This window comes from Paroedura picta, chromosome 9, assembly GCF_049243985.1.
Source record: "Paroedura picta isolate Pp20150507F chromosome 9, Ppicta_v3.0, whole genome shotgun sequence".
In the NCBI taxonomy this organism is placed as follows: Eukaryota; Metazoa; Chordata; class Lepidosauria; order Squamata; family Gekkonidae; genus Paroedura; species Paroedura picta.
In genome coordinates, this window is record NC_135377.1 from 59691956 (window position 1) to 59716380 (window position 24425).

A 24425-nucleotide genomic window follows, 5' to 3' on the forward strand; every position below is an offset into this window, starting at 1 on the left:
CGGGCACGGGGAGCAGGCTGGCCACCTGTTTCTGTCACCGCTTTAGAAGGAATGCCAGCCCCCAGGTGAGACCTGGGCATCCCTGGAATGCTCATCTCCAGGCGACCGAGACCAGCTCCCCTGGGGAAATGGCGGCTTTGAAAGGGGGGCTCCATAGCACAGTACCACACTGAGGTCCTTCTAGGGATGCCATTCCCAGGTGGGGCCTGGGGGTCTCTCCCCCCCCTCATGGACAGGTGACAGAGAAAACTTCCCCTGCAGAAAATGGCGGCTTTGAAGGGTGGGCTCCATAGCATTTTACTCCAGAGGGGCCTCCTGCACATTCTTGGCTCCACCCCCAAAGTCTCCAGGTATTTCCCGTCCCAGAGCTGGCAACCATGGGCAGCCCACCCCCTCCATTGTTCAGGCCAATGTAGCTCTGAGCTGCTTCTAACAGGAATCCTCAAGGTTCTACAGGGCAATTCTCTCCCTTCGGACTCAGACAAGCCCCACTGTGCACAATGGGAGCTGTTGTTGTTATGTGCGAAGTCGTGTCCGACCCATCGCGACCCCATGGACAATGATCCTCCAGGCCTTCCTGTCCTCTACCATTCCCCGGAGTCCATTTAAGTTTGCACCTACTGCTTCAGTGACTCCATCCAGCCACCTCATTCTCTGTCGTCCCCTTCTTCTTTTGCCCTCGATCGCTCCCAGCATTAGGCTCTTCTCCAGGGAGTCCTTCCTTCTCATGAGGTGGCCAAAATATTTGAGTTTCATCTTCAGGATCTGGCCTTCTAAAGAGCAGTCAGGGCTGATCTCCTCTAGGACAATGGGAGCTACTTCTATGTAAATGTGCACAGGATTGAGGCCTTGCTGTTGTGCAGCTTTTTAATCCTCCCCCATGACCACTGTAGGGTTGCCAGATCCAGGTTGAGAAACATCTGGAAGTTGGGGGGATGGAGTTGGGGGGGTGGGGACCTCAGTGGGGGTCCAGTGCCGTCCAGTCCACCCTTCACAGAACCCATTTTCTCCAGGGGAACTCCTCTGTAGTCATTCCAGGGGCCTCCAGGTCCCACCTGGAGGCTGGCATCCATATTTTTTTTAATCCTTTTACCCTTTTGCAGGCCAACCACACTGAAAACCCAGGATGCGAAGTGGTATATAAACCCAGCCAGCCATTCAGTAAACTGCACCTCCACAGGCTCCTAGTGCATCAAAGCAAACTCCATGCACAGCACTATTATCATGTATTGTAGCCTGGCCTGTGCTGTATAGCCAGGGGATCCCAGCATTATCTGGCAACCAGGCCAAGGACGTTCAGACGTGGCTTGCCATTGCCTGCTCCTGCGTCGGTGCCCCGAGTGTTCCTTGGAGGAAGGACCACCCAAATCCTAGGGGGTCTCCGATCCAAATACTAGCCAGGGCTGGTCCAGCTTAAGCTTTCGCGATCTGACAGGACCTGGCATGCTTGTGCGAATTCTGAAGGGCAAACCCCGCCAGAATAGCTGCTCCCCACCCACCCGCCCGCCATTCTCTCTCCAGACGTCCTTCAATCCCAGTTCCTGAATAAACGCTTCGTTCTGCGCCCTTTCTCCCGGCTACGGTGCAGGGACTCCTGTGGTTTGAGGGCCCTGTCTCGTTTAGGGCCGGCCTCGTAGTAGCACGGAAGAGAGTCTTTCGCACGCATCCGGCTGATTCTCCCCTCTGATTTGGGGACCGGGGGCTCTGGGGCACGAGCTAAATACCTGCGCCAACCCTCCCCCCCCCCCATGGGCTTGTCCGGACCCCCAGCGCCTTTACAATTCTTGGCCTTGGAACCGCAGGTGTGGCGCGGTGCAGAATCACGCTTCGCTTTATAAGTCGGCGATCGGAGGCGACCCCGTCTTTCCTTGAGCAGTCCCCACAAGACAATTTGGCCAGGGGAGGAGGAAGGAACCGCAGGCTTCCATCCAACCGGGCCAGCGGCCTCCAGAACCCCAACTACACCCTGGGGGGAGGAGGCTGCTTTACAGGAGGCAGAGCTTCAGGTGGAGAGCCGCCTTGGTCCGAAGCAAGAGACCCAAGTTCGAGGCCAGGGGCGCCGTCAAGGCCAGCCAGGTTTAACCCCGGGGAGAAGCTGTCGTGTGCAGGCACCCTTGGGGGCACTACGCCGAAGCCACCCAGCCGCTCTCCATGGCCGCATCTCGAGCCCCGGGGCAGCTTGGACAGCGTCGCGGAGAGAGTTAAAGAGCGGCAATCGCAGTAGAAGATCCTCAGCTCTTGAAACGAACTCTTCGGAGTCTGTTAGTCATTTAGCAGGATGGGATTTTCCTTTCTGCTCCTTGCCAGCGGACGCTCTTTTCCAAATTTCCACAGCGGGGGAAGCCTGCCATTTATTTATTTATTTAGTTGCTCTAATGATTTCAACATGCAAAGGGCTTCTTCCTCCCTCCTCCGCGGTCCCGCTCCTCCCCTTTTATTGAAAGGCAATTAGCGTCTCTCTGCGCCGGGACCTGTGCCCCCCCCCCACGCCCCGCTCCGCTCCCCGCCGTGGGGTCAGCAGGAGTCAGGCGGGGACTCCGGGTGGCCAGAGGTCTGGCCGAGCGGCGAGATCTGCTTCTTCAGCAGAATCCGGGAGCGGCGCGGGTGGGGGCGAGGGGTTCCTCTCGGACGTCTCTTCCAGCTGCTTTCTCTCTCCCCCCCCCCCCGGCCCGCGCGCCGCTTGGCTGGGCTCCTTCGCAGGCAGCGGAGAGTCGCTGGCCGGAGCCGTGACATCACGGGGCGCTGGGCGGGGAGAGGGGCTGGGAGGGGGAAGGAGGGAGGGTGTTTTCCACCTTTAAAAAGGCAGCCGCCGCCGCGCCGCCGTGCGTCAGAGAGAGACTTAGAGACTCTGCAAACTTTCCCGATCAAAATAAACACCGGCCCAGCCTCAGACCCCGGGAGAAGGAAGGAAGGGAGGGAGGGAGGGCGGCCGCGCGCCAGCCAGCCAGCCAGCCAGCGGGAGAGAGACAGAGAGAGCCCCGCGCGCGCCTGCCTGCCTGCCTGCCGCTTCCCGAGCGCGCTCTCTGCCTTCTCCTCCTGCCGCGCAGGAGCTCCCGGTGGCTGCCCCGCGGACCCTTCCGCTCCCCGCGCTCCTTCCTCTGCAGGGACGGCTCTCTGCGGGGGGCGGCAACCGCACAGGCTCCGCGTCGTGCCGTCAAGAAGAAAGTCCGGCCACCTTGCTTTCCCGCTTCGCCGCCCGGCGAGAGGCACGCGAGCGTGGGCGCGCGACTCCTGCGAAGGGGGACCCGAACCTCCTCCTCCTCCACCTCACTTTTTCCCCTTCTTGGCGCTGAGCGGATACCACAGCCTCTGTTGCGCCTCGAGAGCCGGCCAAGCGGGGCAGGAGACAACTTTTGGGTCCAGCCGCCTTCTCCAGCAGCAGCAGCAGCAGCATGAAATCGGCGGAGGAAGGTAAAGTCGGGGGGCTTGGCTTCCCGCCTCCCCCCCCCTCCCCGCTGTCTGTCGTTCTTGACGTTGACGGCTGCGGCCTCTGGCGGGGGCCGAGACGAGAGAGCGGCGCGGCGCGCCAAGGGAACCCCAGAGAGGCGCTCGGCCGGCCGGCCGGCAGACCAGGCGTGCGCCCGCGTGTGCGCGCCCCGGCAGGAGGGACGGCCAGGGCCGCCTTTGGCGCCGGCTGCCGCGCTTGGGAGGGAAGCGGTGTCCCCCTGGTGTTTCCCCACAGCAGCCTCGGGGCTGGCCCGCTGCGGCGCCTGGCCAATAGGTGTCTCCGCTGCCTTTCGGAAGCTTGGCCGCCAGCGCGGCCGGGGAGGGAGGCGGGCAGGCCGGCAGGCAGGCAGGCTCCGCAAACAAAACCAAGCGCCGCGCGGGGTCCTTTGGGGTGGGCACTCGGCCGGGTGATGGGCGGGCGGGAGGCGCCTGGGTTACGTCGGGTGTGCAACAAAGCGGGGCTTATGGCGCGGGGTGGGGGAGGGAGGGCTGGGCTCCTGCAGGAAGCCCAAGGAATCCCAGGACACCGTGGAGTGGCGTTCTTGGCGTGCGGGGCTGGCCGCCTCCGTGCGCCGGACGTGCCAAGGGGTTGCAGAGCCTCTCCAGCGCAGCCGAAGGTCTGCTCGCCCCGGAAGGCTGACGAGCAGTAGGGCCGGCTGCCTTAGGAGGAGGCGTCACAAACACCGGCTCGCTTGACCGAGCACACCCAACAGTCGACATGGCTCGGGGTGCGCGTGCCGGGGTGCTTCAGATCTGTTCTTTTCCCAGTTGAGTTCCGGAAAACCGTCAGCCACCCTCACCCCTGGGCATCACATACATCACATACCCCTTGCAAACTGGCCATCCCTTTTTTTATTACTTGGGCTCTGTTAGAACTAAGGTGTTTTGTTTGTTTAGATTTGTCAAACAACCCCCCCCTCCTCCTGGCTTGGTGGTTTAATTTTGTGCTGGAGTGTTTTGTTAGCCATCCGGAGCAAACAAGCCCCAACATTGAATTATTTACATTATTTAAAATCTCCCTTCCTCACGTGGGCTCTGGGCAGATTATGCAGAGTCAGTGCAATTTATAGACGGGGGGGGGGGCACCCAGTTAACAATGAAACAGGACTTGGGTTGTGGGACCAACCAGAAAACTTAAAAATTTGGGGGGGAGGGGGGAGAGAAAGGCATAAGTGATAACAGGACACATAAAATGATGGAAAATTACATAGTAGGATCCAATTTCCAGCAAACTATAACAGTGGTATAAACTGTAGTCCCCAATAACTTGCCCAAGTAACTTTGTGAATTATGTATAATTGTTTGTATTGTGCTGTCTTATTGCCACCCTCTTGAGTAACAGTTTTACTTTATTTGGGGAAGCCAGGAGGGCGGAAATCCTCCTGACCTTCTCAGGCAGGCTGGTCTGTAAGGCGGGGGCCAGATGCGAGAAGCCACATGTACAAGCATTTGTTCATTTTTGCCCAGTTGGCACCTGCAGGAGACCTTGCGCAAAGCCACAGAGCTGTTGTGGCAGAACACAGGGGGAGAGGCAGTGTCACCAATAGGAGGCCAAAAGCAACGTTAATTACATCTTTTAGAGTAGATTCAAGTGAGTAGCCATGTTGGTCTGAAGTAGCACAACAAAAATAGAGTTCAATAGCACCGTTAAAACCAACCAAGATTTGTTCAAGGTGTGAGCTTTCGAGTCTGAGGAAGAGTGCATGCACTCAAAAGTTCATGCCTTGAATAAATCTTTGTTGTTCTTTTAGAGTAGTTGTGGACTTCAGTACGATAACGCTGATATAACATGCTGTGAAAATGGCAGTTTAACAGCCTTATCTATAGAACAGTTAAGCCAGAGCTTCCAAAGATTTAAGGAGATGTGTAGCGTGATCTTATGCATTTTACGTCAGAAACCAATCCATAGGGCTTATTCCCAAGGAAGCATGTTAGGATGATAACTTTCAACTCCACTCTGTTTTCCTTATAGTCTAGAACAGTTTCTACCAGATTTGGCAGAGACAGTTGGCATTCCGTTCCTAACAATTGGTAACCTGGTCGTTAGTAATAGGATTCATTTGAACCAAGGCCCATTCATTCTTGTTCTGGAATTTACTTTCGAATGTGTAGTATGTGCAGTATTCCCTTGCAAGAAATTCTTGATGATCTCAGTACACACTTCATTTCAAGCAGAGCTGCATGTCAAAGCATACTTACCAGGAAGTAATCTCAGTTCAACTCGTCAGGATGTACTTCTGAAGTTAAACACATTTAGGATTTCGAAATCAATGTTGCTCTTTGTGATGTATTTAGTATTGTGGAATAAATCAGTCTAAATTCAAGTGCTTCCCTTTCTAACTAGTTCATAGGCTGATCTTAAAATAATATTTTAAAGGCTTTATCAATTTTAGATTAAATAGAAATTATACTCTCATCTTGACATACTTGAATTTGTTCTCATTTGATGAGTATATATAACTGTGTATTAGAGCCGTGCGGACATATGGTATAATATTCACAGCAGGTGAATATAAACGGTAAAAATATTAGCCAGCACATGGATACTATTTTTAATTGAATGAGATGACAATATGATGCTAATACTGAGTTTAATTTAATCTGTATATGTGTAACCATTTGAAGACTTCCTTGAAAGTGTAAAATAATGAATTTGTGTGCATCCAGCCAATTCTTACTTATGTAAGCCCCCCCCCCCGATCCATAGGACTTACTACCAGTTAAGTATGTACACAATTGCAGCTTTCCTTTTTAATCCTTCCTGTTTCCCTTCCTCGCTGCAGATGTGGTCTCATTTGACCACATGAGTCCCATGACCTTCAGTATAGCCTTTTCAGTGGTCAACAGTTGCCCCTCCTTTTTCTGTCACCAGTGGAAGAACTAGTAGCTTAAGAACCAGGTTGTAAAGTCAGTTTATACAGTCCTGTCATTCTACCTCAAATGTTACATTTAAAACATAACAGCACTGAGAGCCTGATCTAGCTCTTCCACCAGGCCTACGGTCGAGGCCTTGAAATATCATTTAAAAAATGGCCTCCCTATCTAACACTTAAAACATTGGCTGAAATATACACTTACTGATCACCAAGCATGTACTTTATAGAGAAGAGGGGACAATCCTTTTGGAATGCCTTGGTTTTAACAAATCAATGGTATTTTAGGATCTTGTCAGTTTTATTGTTTACATGGTTGTGAGCCGCCCTGAGCCCTCAGGGAAGAGTGGCATCCAAAAATAAATTCTCTCTCTCTCTCTCTCTCTCTCTCTCTCTCTTTGCAATGCCACACTCAGATATGTTGTTTTATGAAATCTTTTTCTACCAAGATATTTTCCAAATCTGGTATATTTAATCTGTCATTACTTTCTCAGTAAGGAATAAAGTTTCTCAGTAGGAATATCATTAACAATTTGTGTCATTCAATGCTTGGGCTCTACATTTGGGCTTTTCAAATTCCTTCTTGGGCTCTTCAAATTCCTCCTCTTCCAATTAACTCATAATTTTAGCCGCTCTGCCTCATGGTTTTAATGGCTGTGCCGTTTTAATGCGTGGAATGTTTTGTTCCAACTGATGTGCCTTCAGCAGTTTTGGGGGACTTTCATTTTCAGTCTCTGAATCCATAGCCATCTAACCCAAACATAAAACTAAGCAGGGCAGCTGCAGGTAGTTAATATCTCTGAGGTTGGTTTCTTGCTGGGACAAGAGGTCTCCTGAGTGCATCCATGGTCAGATAAGAAAGGTTAGTGACTCTTAACGTCATGGAAACCATTGAAGAGACCGTGTTCTACTGCTTTGTGTGTAGCATTGAATGACACAAATTGTTAACAATATTCCTACTGAGAAACTTTACCCCATCTAATGACAGGTGAAATATACGAGATTTGGAAAATATCTAGGTAACATGACAGGAATCAGTGGGCAAACTCTGTGTCTTTTGTTAGTCTTCTGTGCCCTTCCCTGGGACATATTAAAGCATCCTATGGGTTTGCGTGTGCTTCCTCCTTCCATCTTTGATCTTCTTGTCCTTATCTTCCAATTTGAAAATGCCTGGGAAGACTATAGGCAAAATATCTGTCTGTGTTAGTAAAGTTGGCAGAGTCTAAATATGCAAAGAGAATCAGAGCACCAGGATGCTTAAAAGAATAAAATAGTCTTATTTAGAAAAGCAAAAATGTACAGAAAGAGGAGAGAGAGCTGTTCTGTTGTCTTTACTCAGTCACCACAAACAGGGAGGAAGTGTGCTCAAAGGAGCAGGAAGTCTCCAACCGAGCCAATCAGGACTCAGAAGAAGATTATTTGAAAAATATCAGGAAGTTCCTATCCTAACTATGCTAATTATATATCTCCTCTGATGCCCCCTGCAGGATATTCATCATATGCTACTGAATCATGCACGCTGCAGATCCTCTATATTCTAACAAGTAACAACGTGCCATCCTAAGCAGAGTGACACCCTACTGAATCCATTAAACTCAATTCACATAGAAGGTTGCAACTTCTTTGTCCTTCAAAGTCCTTCATCCTACATGCACACCTGTCCTTGTGTGAGCACATGCTGCTAGTAAGCTGTGCCTCTCCCTACACGCAAATGTATACTACATGCACGTTGCTACATGCACATCCTATATTATCATCCTGCGTGCAATCTCTCATGCAAAAGCAGAAACATTTTAATATCCAGTACAGTCTTAGGGAAATTCCAAACATTTTAATCTTGATTTAGAGAGCTTGCTAGAATCAATTCTGATTTTGGTAATTGTGATGGTGATGCTGTACCATGCGTTGATATTTGCAAATTGATTGATTCCTCGGGAATTCTCATCAGAATATATTCATTGCTGGGTAGGGGTAGGGGTGGGACTGTACTGGTGCACAAAGGTCAGACACATACCTCAGACCTCCTTTTAAACCCGTGAAGCCTAAATCTATGCTGCAGCCTGGCCGCATTTGTGCACGGCCGGCTGGATAGCTTCTCACACAGGCTAGTCTGCGTAGGAAGAGATTTGCAACCCACCTTTGTCCTGCCAGCGCCCCCCCTTCCAGAAATGGGGGCTATGCACCACAGGTAAGTGGGGAAGTGACCAGATTTAGCAGTAAAGGTAGATGCTTTGCCCTGAATAGCCCAGAGTAGGCTGATCTCATCAAATTTTGGAAGCTAAGCAAGGTCAGTGGCTAGTATTTGGATGCAAGACCTCCAAGAAATGTCAAGGTCATGATACGGAGGGCAAACCATCTCTGAACATCTCTTGCCTCGAAAGCCCTGGGTTGCCTCAGGAAGCAGTGACTTGAAGGCAGAAAGGGGATAAAAAGGGCATAGTGAATGTAAAAGTGTGCTGGAACTCACCAAAGTCTCTTGAAGTCCCAGCTGTAAGTAAGCTCAGGCTGCCTGCGGATGCCTTGGAGTAATTTCTGAATCACAGTGCTTTAAAAAGCAAAAATCTAGTTGCTTTCTGGGGTTTTATTGGACAGGTTATTCGCTGCAGTTTAAAAAGTAGCAGTGCCCATAATATCACTGCTAGAAAACCAAATGCAGTTCTGAACTTGATCGTTTTATGTTCAGCCCGCCCTGAGCCTTCAGGGAGGGCGGTATATAAATGTAATAAATAAATAAATAAATAAATAATAAACCCCAGTCACGTGTGTGCTGTCACAGAGAGCATTCTGGCCTTTGACTACTGTGTGTAAAACATTTTGTTTTGAGTAAGCAAGCCACTTGTGTTTTATTATTCATTTTAACTGGATTCTGTGACCCAATACAGACGTCACATTGCCTGATCTTCTTCCCTTTGTTCCTTCCCCCCCTCAATTTACAAGTTTTCCCATCGGTTTCATTTTCAGAGCTCACCATGGTTCAACATCAAGTATAAACCAGGATTCTCCCCAGTTATGATTAACTCAGACTACACTTTCCAGCCATGATTCAATAGTGGTTTATAGGCTGTGACTTGACTGAACTGTGACTGTCACATTAACACCAGTGCAGATATAATATAGGACTATGGTAACCTCCAAAAATGAAGAGGATAGGGTAATGTATGTGCAAGAAGAGTTGTTTTTTTGTACCCTGCTTTTTTCTACCTGGAGGAGTCTCAAAGCAGCTCATTCATTCATTCATTGGTTCATTCATTCATTCATTCGTTTGTTTATACATACTTTAATTTATACTCCGCCACTCTCAACAATGTCGTCTCATGGCGGCTAACAACATAATCAAAACAGACAGTATAATCCATAACCCCCCCCCCCATTAAAACATTAACAATATCAGACAATATCAAAAGATGGCGGTATAAACTTCCCTAATACTCCTAACCCAACTCAGCTGTCCCAGCCTGATGATATAACACGAGGGCTCTGATCACATCCACTTAGCAGCAGACCCACAACTGGCTTCCCTTCCTCCCCCTACAACAGACACCCTGTGAGGGCTGAGAGAACTGTGACTGGCCCAAGGTCACCCTGCTGGCTGCAGGTGGAGGAGTTGGGACTCAAACCTGGTTCTCCTGATTACAGGCCATTGCTCTTAACTGTGATCCCAAGCTGGCAAGAGGGAAGAGGTAGCAGTGCACCCACATGCGATGTATGAGGCAGTCATAATCCTAACATGGCTAAGGAACCTGGCAGTATTAAATTTCCACAAAGCCTATGGGTGTCATCATTGTATGTTTTTCCATGCAACACAGGAAAACTTTAGTTAAAGCTCCCAGTCAGATGTTATGAATCCATGCTAGAGTATTTGATGAGAACCAGACTGTCCTTTAACAATATGTTCAGCTTATCTTTGGTTTTCCAGTTAGGGGGCTGCCAAAGGAGTGAGTAGCTCCATGTTTCATGGACCCAGGTCTGTGCACCCATGGGAATGCTATGTTGGATCCCTACTCTCATCAAGTACATATAATTTTTTTAAAAATTCAGGCGGAGCTAGGCAATCATTATCCAATCGGATTTACCACCTTGGGGCAATGTGGGGTGTTGGTTTCCAGATGTCTGTGCCTCTGGTGTTAATAATTTGGCCACTTTCCTACTGCTTTTTGGATCAAATGTAGATGGTGTGTCTGGATAACACACAACTAGATCCCCTTGTGAGTGGATGCCCACAAAGTGGTTTGATACCCACAAGGTAATAGATGATTCTAGTAGTAATTCAGTAACTCTAGTAATTCAGACTGCGGATGGGGGAATCCAAATGTTTGAGTGTTCTTCTGCACATCCCCTTCACAAGCTGAAAATTAACACACCAAGAGATAGGCAATGTTATGAACATTCTTCCCAATATGCTAGTTCATTGGTTACAAAGCACTATTTGGGTGCCATAGCATTCAGAAATATTATTTATGTATTTATTTAGATTTTTATACCGCCCTTCCATATGGCTATCTGCTATAGGTTGCCCAAAGTGGTCTAAAAATTAACTTGCAAGAAATGGGTAATTTTTGTTGCTAGTTGTCAATTATAAAGGTTTAGTTTTTCATTTTCTTCAGTTTGTATATTATTTTTGTATGAGTTTCAGTGATTTATGTCATCTTTATATTTCTTCAGATATAATTTCAATATTTTTGGAAATATCCGCTCTTTTGTTTGCATAATTCCATAGAGTCAACCCTGAAAAGCAGCCATTTTCTCCTGGGGAAGTTCTCTCTGGGTCAGAAAAATGAAAAGCATGCCTACTGGATGGGGGATACGCTTCTAGGTAGCACTGTGTGTGAACGAGACCTTGGGGTACTTGTGGATTGTAAACTAAACATGAGCAGGCAGTGTGATGCAGCAGTAAAAAAGGCAAATGCCATTTTGGGCTGTATCAACAGAGGCATCACATCAAAATCATAAGATGTCATAGTCCCATTGTATACGGCACTGGTCAGACCACACCTGGAGTACTGTGTGCAGTTCTGGAGGCCTCACTTCAAGAAGGACGTCGATAAAATTGAAAGGGTACAGAGGAGAGCGACGAAGATGATCTGGGGCCAAGGGACCAAGCCCTATGAAGATAGGTTGAGGGACTTGGGAATGTTCAGCCTGGAGAAAAGGAGGTTGAGAGGGGACATGATAGCCCTCTTTAAGTATTTGAAAGGTTGTCACTTGGAGGAGGGCAGGATGCTGTTTCTGCTGGCTGCAGAGGAGAGGACACGCAGTAATGGGTTTAAACTTCAAGTACAACGATTTAGGCTAGATATCAGGAAAAAGTTTTTCACAGTCAGAGTAGTTCAGCAGTGGAATAGGCTGCCTAAGGAGGTGGTGAGCTCCCCCTCACTGGAAGTATTCAAGCAAAGGTTGGATACACACTTTTCTTGGATGCTTTAGGATGCTTAGGGCTAATCCTGCGTTGAGCAGGGGGTTGGACTAGATGGCCTGTATGGCCCCTTCCAACTCTATGATTCTATGATTCTCTCCTGCAGTTTTGTATGTCAGAACCTTTTTAGATGATATGAACAGTAGGGCAGGGAGCAGTTTATGTTGGCAGCAGAGGATAGGACCCACAGTAATGGCTTTAAACTACACGTTGAACAGTATCAGCTAGCTATCAGGGAAGGAAATTAATAGTCAGAGTAGTTCAGCAGTGGAATCAGCTGCCTAAGGAGGTGGTGAGTTCCCTCTCACTGACAGTCTTCAAGTAGCAGCTGGACAGATAATTATGCTGAATGCTTTAGTCTGATTGAGCAGGGGGTTGGACTAGATGGCCTGCATGGCCCCTTCCAAACCTATGATTTTAAATTACATTTTTATTAGGAAAATTACAGAAAGGTGGGAGGGAAGCAATGTTGGAGGTTTATGCATTCCATGTGGATGGTAACCGGGCTGCTCCATATGCAAAGGAGATACCATAAAAACGATTCTGATCTCTTGCCTCAATTTCAGATTGCATGCCTATTCTTGCCAGCTGAAGCTACATTGCTTCTTTTGGGGATTTTATTTCTAAAGGTTTGACATCTGGTACATTACTGTATAAAGTCTTCAAATTGTACATGCATGCCTGGCCAACAAATGGCTTCTCAAGATTTTCTTTTACATAGCTCAGTTTCCAAGTGACACACCTGGTATTCAGTATGCCTCCCTTAAGCCTTGAAGTGCTGAAGCATTGCCATTTTAAAAGAAGATGGGAGGCACTTAACTCTTCTTGATTGTTCTGTTACACTTCATGGGTTTCTTGATGGCCCTGGAATGGTTCCCTGAATAGGTGGGAGTTAATTAATTTTAATATATTTTAAAATTTGTAAAACATTTATCAGGTCATATGGACATATATATTCATGTGGCCAATGATGGGCTGGGAAGGGGAGGGGAGGGGCCCCAGGTGGGCATGTACACAGCTATGCTTCCCATTGCACCACTTCTGGGTTTTTTTGAAACCCAAAGAATGTTTCAGAGCGGTGGTCCCCAACCACCGGGCTGCGGCCTGGTGCCGGGCCGTGAAGGCCCTGGCACTGGGCCGTGGCTCCCCCCCCCCCGCAGTACGTAACTTACCAGGCTGCAAGCTTCTTACTGTGGGGAGGGGGAGAGGGAAGCAGGGCATGCGCAAAAGTGCCGCACATGTGCATTTTCGGCCACGCATGGCACATACATGCATGCGCGGCCACACAATCGCCCTCCATTCTGACGCCGGTCCCCAGCCTGAAAAAGGTTGGGGACCACTATTTCAGAGGTTTCTCACTGGTAAAAAAGTTGAGAAAGGCTGAATGATACACATAATCTGCAACCTCTATACTTCTATTTAGTCTTTAGTATAAAACAGAATTTTAATTTACAGCCACGGTTTGAATTTTATTCAGTTGGAGGTGTAATCCAAATAAAAAGTTCCTGGCAGTTAGAACTGTAAAGGCCCAGGGAAAAAAAGGGGAAACATTTTAGGGGAGTCTTTCCCCCAATTTTTCCCACAACAAAAACTGGAAATTTAGAAGTGTGCTAAAAAAAAAAATCCTCTGAATGCTTCTCACGATGAGGGGGGTATACTATATAGACATATACAGCTTTTAAATCCAAGATGCCTTTCTGCACCTAGGCTACCTAATTTTGTTCAGGGGAGCATGCAGGGTTTTTATCACTTCTCAGCTATTCCATACCGTCTGTTGTCCTTTTGACCTGATGTGGTTGACTGTTTCACTGCTCTCTCAGACCCCTTATTTGGCGTTTATACTGCCCCTCCCCACAAGCAGGCTTGGGATGATCGATATAATAAGCAATAAAACATTATAGTATTAAAAATTGGATAAACACATTAAAAACAATAAAATCCAATACACCTCTCCACTCTGTTCCCTACCTATATTTACCCACAGACTGGGTAACAAGTAGCTTATTGCGTATCTTGCAGGAAGGAGAAAAAAGACTGGCAAAATGTGGCACAGAAACTGCACCAAAGGCTCAGAAGAATACCAAAGATTCCATTGAGATCTTAGTTCTCTCTAAAATTCCATAAATCTGTCAAATATTGCAATTGTATATGTTAAGTAAGTTAAAAGTGATGCATTTTATGTTAAAACAGTAATTTTACAGTTCAGGTTTAATGGGACATGCATATGTTTCAACTCCCCCCCCCCCCAGAAGGAAAAAATGTCATCTACCACCATCCCGTGGCTTAAATATTTCCACAAATTGTACATCTCTAATGGCAGTACTGAGTTCTCTGTCTCTCTCTCCTCACAGAGAGACCTCCTGAGAAGAGTGTATTCTTCAGAGCTCAGTGTGGTAGCCCTTAGAATGTTGGACTGGGAGACCCAAGTTCAAAACCTTTACAAAATGTGACAGATGAATCATTTCCATGGACGGTATATAACTTTAGTTCTGCTAGCTCCAAGACTTTAAAGAAATAGCTGGGTGGAGTCACAGGTTGGCCAGAGAAAGGGACAATTGACATAAATTGACATAAAGGGGGCCATTGACAAAAATTTTGTGTGTCTTCTGGTGTTTTTTCATTATCACTGATTCCACCCCCCCCCCCCTTGGTGAAAGAGGTACCAGGATGGACAAAAAAAATTGCATGTGCATATTGGAGGCAATTTATGTCGATTGCCCCCATCTGTGGGCAACCTGTGACTCCACCCAGCTATTTCTTAGTGCTCCTCTCATAGGAACAATGTGGGGTGGGTGGGTGGGGATGTGTGATTTTAATGCGCAGGGAAATGAGGGAGGCTGTCCTTCTACAAATGGAAAACGCCTGTTGGCAGAAATTTGAAGTGGAATCCAAGCCACTGAATAATTGAATAACCACAACAACAGACTTCTGTCATCCAGCTAAGTCTGTCCAAATCTGTCCATTGTGCACTGAAAACAGCTTTGTTCTTGTTTAGTTTGCTGGTGATTTCTTCTTCATGAAGCTATTGAAAATATTTTCATGGTATTGTTTTGTTCATATCTCTTGAGTGCAAGTACATGCCAGCTCAGATATAATAGCAAACACATCAATACGTTTGGAAGTATTAGCATGGTTAGCCATGGCAAGAGTGAACTGAGGTCTAGGAAATCCTGAGGCTTGCATACCTTTCCTTCAAGATCCCACACAATGTTTTTTTCTTCCCTGCTTGCAGTTTCAGCTTTCAGGGAAAGCACAACCCATAGTTTACTGTCATATCTGAAATGGCAAGCTATGGTTTGCTGTGAAAGCAGAAATCATTAATTGGTTGCCTGTGTGCCTGGCTGGGGAGGTGGGGGAGGGGAGATGAAGAATACCCCAGGTTGGTTCATGCAGTGGCCAAGTCTGGTTTACCATGACTATTGAAGAGATTCATATTCTTATGTAGTCTCTGCCAGGTTTGTCAGCAACAAATGCAGGACGAACTCACACCAAGTGTCCTTCTGCCTTGACCTTTTCCATTTCTTTCCTTCTTACCACTGGAACCTTTGTAGATAACACGGTTTTCAGGTTGACTCCTAGGGATGATTTCTAAATAGACTATTGCTCTGAAAGGCAGTCTCGATCCAGCGACACATTTTTTGTAATCTGGGTCAGTGACCCACCAGTGTGGATCGGTTGTGGTTACATTAATTATTCATGCAAAATTTAAAGTTAGTCTCAGCTCTCAGACCGAGGACACTTTTCTGCACACGCTGGATAATGCACTTTCAACACATTTTAAAAGTAGATTTACCTGTTTTGCACAGGAAAATCCAGCTGCAAAAGAACACTGAAAGTGCATCCAATGAGTGCAGGCACACAAGAATTTAGTGCTTGGAATTTGGATGGAGCTACCTTTTATTTTTCGTTTCCCAGATGCTTGCAATCTTTTCATGGCACACTGGTACTGGCTAACTGAAGTACTCCGGCTTGCAAATAGTCATACCCACAAATTAAAAAAGCCTCTGCTGTGGGACTGACAGTACAATGTGGAGATTTGCATCCTCTTCCCCCAAACTTAATGGTGTGGTGTATCAGTCTGTTTCTTTCTGCAGTGTAAATATATCTTTTAAATGTTTCAGCAAAATGGTTAAGTTTGCCACACTTCCTGTGTTCTTCTAAGTATGCAAGGCAGACTTTTTGCAGTGGGTAATCTCCCATTTGTGGCACCCGCTTATCTCTATAGTATTGCTTTCTGTTTCCAGCTTTGGTTGAGCACAATTGTGTCTTTTGCTGTGAAGCAGGCTTTTTAACGATATTTCTAATGAGCATCCATTACCTCCCCCCTTTGTTGCCCCTGGTCCTCTCAACTGATCTGTAGTAACTTGCTCCACCTTGCACAGATCCACTGTAGACACTCTGCTTAAATCTGTCTGCCTCCAAAATCTGGTTTTTCATCTGCTGGATGATATTATCTCTTGCAATTTTTTGTAAGTCATTTGCTCTGCTCCCTAGATCTGCAGCTGTGTGCTAAGTGCTTGAAATTAGTCACACATAAAATTTCTCCTTCGCTCTGAGTTAAGAATCAGTTCCAACGCAATGCACAGATCAGACTTTACAATTTTATCTTTGTTTTCCTTGTCATTACACTGCAACTCATTAAGCTACTTTTCTTGCATATTCCCCAGTCCTGGCTGAAGTCTTCCTTAACCTCTTCCACCTGTAATAAAGTTGTACTCAAATCCTGTTTTCCCTGTTGCTGATGCCCAGCGTGAAAGTTTTCTGGAGTCTTTTAGCTGGTCCATTTTTAAAAGATTTTTCTTCTGACAGTGTTTAAGATTTGCTGCTGTTTTCATATTGGTAAAATGATATCACATGTGGTCAAAAGGTAGAATACAAATACTGGGCCACCCTTAATTTAAAGTGACCAGAGTTGGAGGGAGGCAGCCGCCCTCTCCCTTCCCTCCCTCCCCTTGGCTCACTGTCGCCTCCCGAGTGCGGTGGCGGATGGACATTCCGCCAATGGCCCGGGACGTGAGACATTTGGTGAAAAGTCGGGACCGTCCCGCTGTTTTTGTGACACATGGTCACTATACCTTAATTACAACTGATCTCAATGCCGCGACCGTTCAATATCTTTCTCCTGGGGTTCCCTAGAAGTGCTTCCCACCAAGCAGCCATTCCTAGAACACTTTGGCTCTGTTTCAGCTTCTGGCTCGTTAAGTCACATCTCAAATCACTTTTAGAGTTGCCAAGCAGACTTTATACAGCCCTTTTATAAACAGGTTGTTTGGCCCTGCCTCTGGTGACCCTGTTTATTTTCTTCTTTAAGGATGGATTTTTTGAAAACTTGATGCCCTGGCCACAATCGTAATACAAAATCCTAGTATAGGATCCAGTATCCTAGTATAGGTGCTCTTCTTCTTCATTACATTTATACCCCACTCTTCCCTGAAGGCTTACGGTGGGTTACAAAGAAGAAGAGCTGGTTTTTATATCCTGCTTCTCACTACCTGAAAGAGTCTCAAAAGTGGCTTACAATTGCCTTCCCTTCCTCTTCCTCAACAGACACCCTGTGTGGTAGGTGATGCTGAGGCAGTTCTGACAGGGCTGTTGTATGAGAGAACAGCTGTAACAGAACTGTGACTGGCCTCAGGTCACCCAGTTGGCAGCATGTGGAGGAGCAGGGAATTGAAGCCAGCTCTCCAGGTTAGAAACCGCTACTCGTAGCCACTAAACTAAACTAATCCCAAAGGTTTAAAATACATAAATAAGACATTCAATTAAAGTTTTACAATATTAAAATAATTCCGTGTAAAATAAGCAGGTCTGTTTCCCACCACCTCCTTTCCCAAATAAAAAACTGGGAGGAATAATATATTTGTTCTGGTAGCAATTTGTTGGATGGGCTGCAGACAGGGAAGCCAGGACTAAAATTTCTTTCTCTGCCTTAGCCATAGGCCTGGCGGAACAGGCCTTGCAGGCCCTGTGGAATATATGCGGTCTGAAAACAGAAGAGAGGGTGTCAGCGAGTTTTTCAACCGCTCTGCATTTCTGCTACATAAGTATGGTGACTCCTGCTAAAGATTACCAATTTAAAGAATTTAATTTTTTAAAAAGACAAGGAAGTAAGATGGACTACTTTCTAGCTATTCCCTGCTTGCGTTGGCCCCTCAGATTCCTTTTTTTAAATCACCTGGATGATTCTGCTCATCCACATAAGGGGGGGGGGTTCAGTTTTAAATGATGATGCCAAAGTCTTTTTCCATACCCTGGTGACTCAGCCTCCTGAACTTTGAACAAACAGCTGGGAGCAAAGAAGGGACCCCAAAGCCAGTGAAGCACAGAAGGCTGGCGCATTGCACAACGTGTTGGTCTTGCCAATCGGCTGTGCAGATGTGCCTCTTAAATCAATGACAGCAACCACTTTCACGCAGAGCCAATTCTTTTACTCTTGCACACACACAGGTACATGAGCCCTTCCCCGTCCTCAGAGCTCTCACCTAGTTCTCTGTCAAGAGGAATAGACTGGGGAGTATGTCTGTTAGGAATTTTGCTGCCGCTGCAGCGGTGTTAAGGGCTAGTGGCTACTACCAGTTTAATTCCAAATAAAAAAAAATCTGCCTGGGGGAAAACCAGGAGCTGACATTTGCCAGAGCAGACTAAACTGTAACTGAAAATTTGTAAGGCAATATATCACTTTGTTATGGAAAGGAGCAGGAGAGGGAGGAACATAATGGGTCTCATGGAAAAAAAATGGTATTTTCCTGGCACTCTGTGATGGACTTTTCAGGCATTGGCCTGGAAAATGGTATTCCCAGGGTCTGTAGAGGAATACCATTTCCATAACTGTTTTTATAAAGTATTCCTTTGAAATGTAGCCTGGAAGATCTGGGAGCTCTGCAATTCTGGCTTCTGGGACGGTGAGGTCATTTGCATGTTGCAGACTTTAAAACTATCTTGGCAAATGCGAAGGTATTATATTTCCCAACACAGAAGCAAAGCCCTGCTTACAACAACAGCAACAACAACAAATTGTTAAAACTCCGCAAATAACTGTTTTTGTTGTTAACAACTACTGTCCGTTGCACTCTTCACCATACTGACAGATCCCAGGATTATTCTGACATTACTTGAGAGTAAGTGGAAGTATTTTAATAAAGTGCATGCAGTTTGTAAATTACTGTGATATCCCGGATGTTGTCTGATTCTGAATCCAGAATGTCAGATGTTAAAATTTACAGGAGGAAAGGTTGGTTGATCATGAGATCTGCCCTACTTCTCTTGATTTCATCAAAGCCCTGCAGAGTTTGCAAATGATCTTCACTATGGGCCACACCCACTGCTTGCTGGATTTTGGTCTAATATTGTGCCATAGCAGCCATTCACATCCCAGGTTTTCTTGGTGGCAGGGAAAAACCCAGTTGCGATTTACTGGAAAAGCTCAACAATAGTGCTGTATCCAACAGTGCTTGGACATAGCCCCAGAAACATAGTACTTGTGAGCACATACATTTCTGGTCTTAAAGCTCAGAGATCCCTGAAGAGCCAGGGAGATAAATTCATATTATGTGTGCATCATTTCTAAAATTCAGTTAAGTGCAGAATATTTTGATTTAACCAGGTGTGGTATAGAGTTTAGGGCAGCCTTTCTCAACTTTATTACCACTTAGAAACCCCTGGAACATTCTTCAGGCACCAAGAAAACCCAGAAGTGGCATGATGATGATGAATATGGCTGAGAAGCTGTGTACATGTCCACCCAGGGCTCCTCCCCTTCCCAACTCCTCCGGACCCATCACTGGCCATCTTGGAAGGGATGGGCGGGTCAGCATGACCATATAGGGTTGTATCATGCAATAAATGTTTAACAAATAAAATATATATATTAAAAATAACTCACACCCGTTCAGAAAACCCTTCCAGGGCTGTCAAGAAACCCCATGGTTTCACAAAACCCTGGTTGAGAAAGCATCATTTAGGTGTTGGACTGGGCTTGTGAGAATACAGGATCACATCCCCATTCAGTTACTGGGTACCCTTGGGTCTCTCTCTCTCTCTCTGCTGTACTGGGCTGTTGTAAAACTTAAAAAAAAGAACTCTTTGTGCCACTTCAAGCTGCTTGGAGGAAGGGTGGGATTAAAAATAGATTAAATAAAATGAATGAGTGTAATTGAAACCAGCGGTGCCAGTTTAATTGTGGCTTGCAAATTAGGCTCCTGGCCTTATGTATGCTGTGCTATCATGCTGGCACTGCAAGCTGATATGCCGTTGCAAATTAAAGGGCTAAAGATGTTACCCACTTGGGGAGCTTCAACTGAGACCCATGATCAGTTGGCTGTAGTTGTAACAGCAGGGTGTGTTGATGGGGGGAGGGCAAAGAGATGTCTGGTACTTTAGAGTGTAAGGACATGGCATTTCCTAGCAGGTAGTTGCTTTCCCCCCATGACTTGGAATGGCTGGTTGGTATCATCTTTGTTTTGTGTGATGTGGGTCAGCTGTAGATAGATACAAGCACATTATACAGACTGGCCGTTCTCCATTCATCTTGAAGACCTCATTGTTTGTCAGCCAGCCCAAAAGATGCTTTGGAATCAGCCTGCTCTGGGAAACTGGAAACCTCTGGCACTTAGACTGTTGTCTAGCGGGTGGAGCGAAATACAAAACCTATAATTTCCTTGATGGCTGTGTCATACCTTCGAGCTCAACCCCCATTTATCACCATTCCTTATGCCCCCAAAGAAAATGGGGGGTGTTGGACAAAAAGTGCACATTTATCTCCTTACAGGAAGAGAGAGTTTTTTCACTTACCTTGCATAGGTATTCAAAAACAATGCAGAATCTTTGGGGGGGGGGGATTGAAGCCATCTTTAACTGGAAGAATCCTGAGTTCTTTGGAACTCTACACTACACGAGGTTTCATGGACCCATTTTAAAATACAGGAACGCACCCAGAGTTCATCTTGGAAATGAATTTGGTGAGTTAAGCTTAGGAATGCTCCAAAATGAAGAGAAGGCAAAACTGGTTGGCGTAAGATGAGTTCAACGTCAATATGGTTTCCAAATCTTCTTTTGCCTGAATGATCTTCCTCCAGAGAAACTATTCAAGATACAATCAGTTTATTATATATTGGTAAAATTAATTCACCTCCTGCATACTTCAGAATACAGTTCCCTAACTGAGTAGTCCTGGTTGGAGTGCTGACTAGGGATCCGGAGGACTCAGGACTCAGATCTGAATTCTCCATTTGTCCTGGGAGCTTTTGCAATGGCCTTAGACTAGTCATGGTTGTTGTAAGACCAAAGCAGTGGAGAGGGGAATTAGGTAAGCCACTTTGGGTCCCCATTAGTGGGAAAGGTGGAATGTAAATAAATTTATTTATATTATGCCCTTCCCTGAATAAATTGTTATGAATAGAAAAGTCGTTTTTTCACCCTTTTCTGTCCACAATGCATCAATGCATCCGGTCTGTAGAACTTAATAAAATTTCTGCAAAACCGGTCATGTGAATTGTTCTTAAAATCTTCCCGTCCCCCATCAAAAGTATTCACAAAACTGGGATCTCCTGTTCTGCTCCAATTGCTTATCACAAGGTTATTCTGAGCAAAGACAATTATTACACAAGGCAGCCTTTCTCAACATTGTTATCATTGAGAAACCCCTGAAACATTTTTTTCAAGCTTTGAGAAACCCCTGAAAATTTTAGATCCACCCACTTAGGAAACCCTTCCAGGGCCATCACGAAACCCTATTTGAGAAAGCTTGACATAAGGGGGGAAAGGACAGGTGCACGTGTGTCTGCGTGTATGTGTGTTTGTTATTGAAGTGTCTGCTTTGGAAGGTGTTGTATTTCACCAGTGGTAATTTTGTCTATTAAGTTAGTGGTAGAAAATCTAGAGTAGTTTCAATTATCTCAGAAGAATTAATGGTCTTGAACTTCAGAGTAACTACTTCTGTCTTCCATGAGATTAATTGCTGGATGGGTGTTGTTGGCTACAGCAGCATCTCCTACACTCCTTGCAAAGAATGAAAAGGTTCAAAAGCAATTAAGAAAATCCAACATTTCATTCCTATAAACACAGCAGTGTGTTCAATGAATTTTTTTTTTAAGTGTGCAGATTATTGGTACTGGATGCCAAAAGTTGACTGAGAGCTGTTTTTATATTCTTGAGGCTCAGTGCATTTAAAATTCCCCAATTCCTGAATGTTTCTTCTCTGAAAGAACTATTCAGCATAAAATCAGTTTATAATATACTGGTGAAACTCTTTCATGTCCTACGTACTTTAAAATAACCCCCCCTGATTGGGTCAGTCAGTCAGTCAACAGATAGATAGATCCTTCTGTATGGCACTTTGGCCAGATAAAATTTGTAAACCAATATAAGGTAGTAGAAAATTCAGAATGAAATATAATGCAAACATTTCACTGTAGGCTATAGCAATACAGCAGAAAGTGGGCATAACAGTTTTAAAAATTTAAAGCTAGACAATAGGTTAAAACAATGTTAAAATTAAACAGCATGTAAAACAAAAGATAAAGGATCTTCCTGTAAATCACCTTTTGTAGATCCTTGACTGAGCATTTTGAACACTGTATACTTGGGCGCAATATTTGGCAACTTATGTAACAGTTGAGGCTTTATGTTTCCATGGAAGTTTAATTTTTCCCTCTTCTGTACAGCTGAGAATGTTTTCAAGAAGAGGTAGAATTTGCCTAGTTCTGGCAGCTATATAGAGGGGACACCTGAGGATCATATGGACAAGGGACTCCCCCGAGTTGTAAGGGCAGAATCTTTCTTTCTTAGAACATCCCTCCAGGACTGCAGAGGGTAGAGCTGATCCCCGTGCTAATGAGAAGGCCCTCCTAAGATGTTTGGCTTCTAATAAAGAGAGATACTCTGCTGGGGCCAGAATGTATCTGGGATTATGTGGAACAAGGTATTTAGGGGTATGGACAAGGTCTGTTTGGGTCTCAGAGCCTTCTATCCTTTGCTTTACCACAGTTTTGGCCCAAACTATTGCTGTATTGAGCAGAACGTGGAGGGAGAAACCAAGCCTTTTGATTTCATCCTCTGTAGGATGAAACCCACTTAGATTTAGAATTGTCCCACAGGATTAAGGATAGAAACCATTCATGTGCCCAGTGCACCTTCAGCCAAAGGGAATGGAAGCAATTCAGCCGTTTCATTTGCCACACAGTAAGAGGCCCAATGTGGTGTTGTGGTTAAAATGTTGAACTAGGATCTGGGAAATCAGGTGTGAATCCCCACTTGCGCAATGGAAACTTGCTCACTGACCTTGGGCCAGTCACACACTGTCTCCCTAACTTACCTCACAGGTTTGTTGTGAGGTTAAAATGGAGTAAACTGAAATTATGCAAGCCACTTTGGGGTGAAAGAAGTGATATGAATAAAGTATATAAATAAATGAATAAATAAATAGAATGATAGAAATCATCCTTTGGGAAGAATGCAAGTAAGAATCTAGGTGCCTATTCAAGAGCTAGACAGAGAATTCCCCCCCCCCTCACTGGCTGCTGGTGGGGTAGATGGGGTTTCCAAGAAATCTCCCATCCAGAAACTGACCAGGATCAGACTTGCTTAGCTTCCGGCAAGGTAGTGATGTGTCTTTAGAACATATCTTGGGATAGGTCATAGCTCTGAAATTTATGAGTTCCTCAAAGAACTCCAGGGATGGTAGTATTGTTGGGGAGGACTGTTAACAATGAACTGCTATTTCATTTGTCAAGAATCTCCAGACATTATGTATCTGGAAGTGGTTTGAACATGTAGTATAGATCCTGATAGCTGTCTTTGGGTGGATGATTCGTTTAATCAGAATGGTGAGTGATTCTGGAATGGGGTGGCTCTGTTTTGTGTTTTTGATTTTCACTGCCTTTTCCCCTGAGAGGGTAGCTAGACTCCTTCAGGACATCTGGTGTTCTTTGCTCCCCAAAGACCAATGCCCCTTTTTCTCTTGCACTGGTTTTGGCCTGGGCTGCATAAGGCGACCTGGCGGATGGCTGGTCCTGTGTCTCCGTGGTGTACCATGTGCCTTATTTAGGGTTGCCAGGTCCCCCAGGTTGAAAAATTCCTGGAGATGTGGGGATGGAGCCTGTGGAGGACACTATGGTGTTCACTCCACACACCCCCAGCATCCATTTTTACCACGGGAACTGATCTCTCTAGTCTGGAGATGAGCTGTGATTCCAAGGGATCCGCAGGTCCCACTTGCAGGCTGGCATCCCCATCATATTCTGCACTGACCTGCTGACAGCCCCGTGTTTCAGACAGCCGTCCTGTCTGTGGCAGCACCAGTGGCACTATGCCACCAGCGTTCCCACAACAAACATGAGGAACCAGGCCAGGCTGCGTAATACGTGACAGACACATTCTGGGCACGCTCATTTTTAGGGCAGCAAGTCATCTAGGTGGAGAAAATGACCAGCCCCCCCCTTTCCCTCCACCCAGCTTGCTGTAGTGGTTAAGAGCAGTGGCTTCTAATGTGGAGAGCCGGGTTTGATTCCCCATTCTTCCACCTGCAGCCAGATAGGTGACCTTGAGCCAGTCAGTTCTCTCGGAGCTCTCTCAGCCCCACCTACCTCACCAGGGAGAGGAGGGGGAGAGGCGGTTGTGAGGCGCTTTGAGGCTCCTTGGAGTAGTAAAAAGCGGGGTACAAAAGCCCCAGCCCTTCTCCTCTTCTTCACAAGCAC

At 46.0% G+C, this 24425-nt stretch overlaps 1 protein-coding gene across 1 annotated transcript in view; it reads left to right on the forward strand.

Moving 5' to 3' along the window:
• Positions 1-2838: 2838 nt before the first annotated feature.
• The window catches only part of NFATC1 (nuclear factor of activated T cells 1), a 179615-nt gene continuing 158028 nt past the window's right edge, over positions 2839-24425 (forward strand). Inside the window, exon 1 of the mRNA XM_077352944.1 lies at positions 2839-3411. Coding sequence (XP_077209059.1) covers positions 3393-3411 — 19 coding nt within the window. The 5' untranslated portion in view covers positions 2839-3392. The remainder of the gene's footprint in view (positions 3412-24425) is intronic.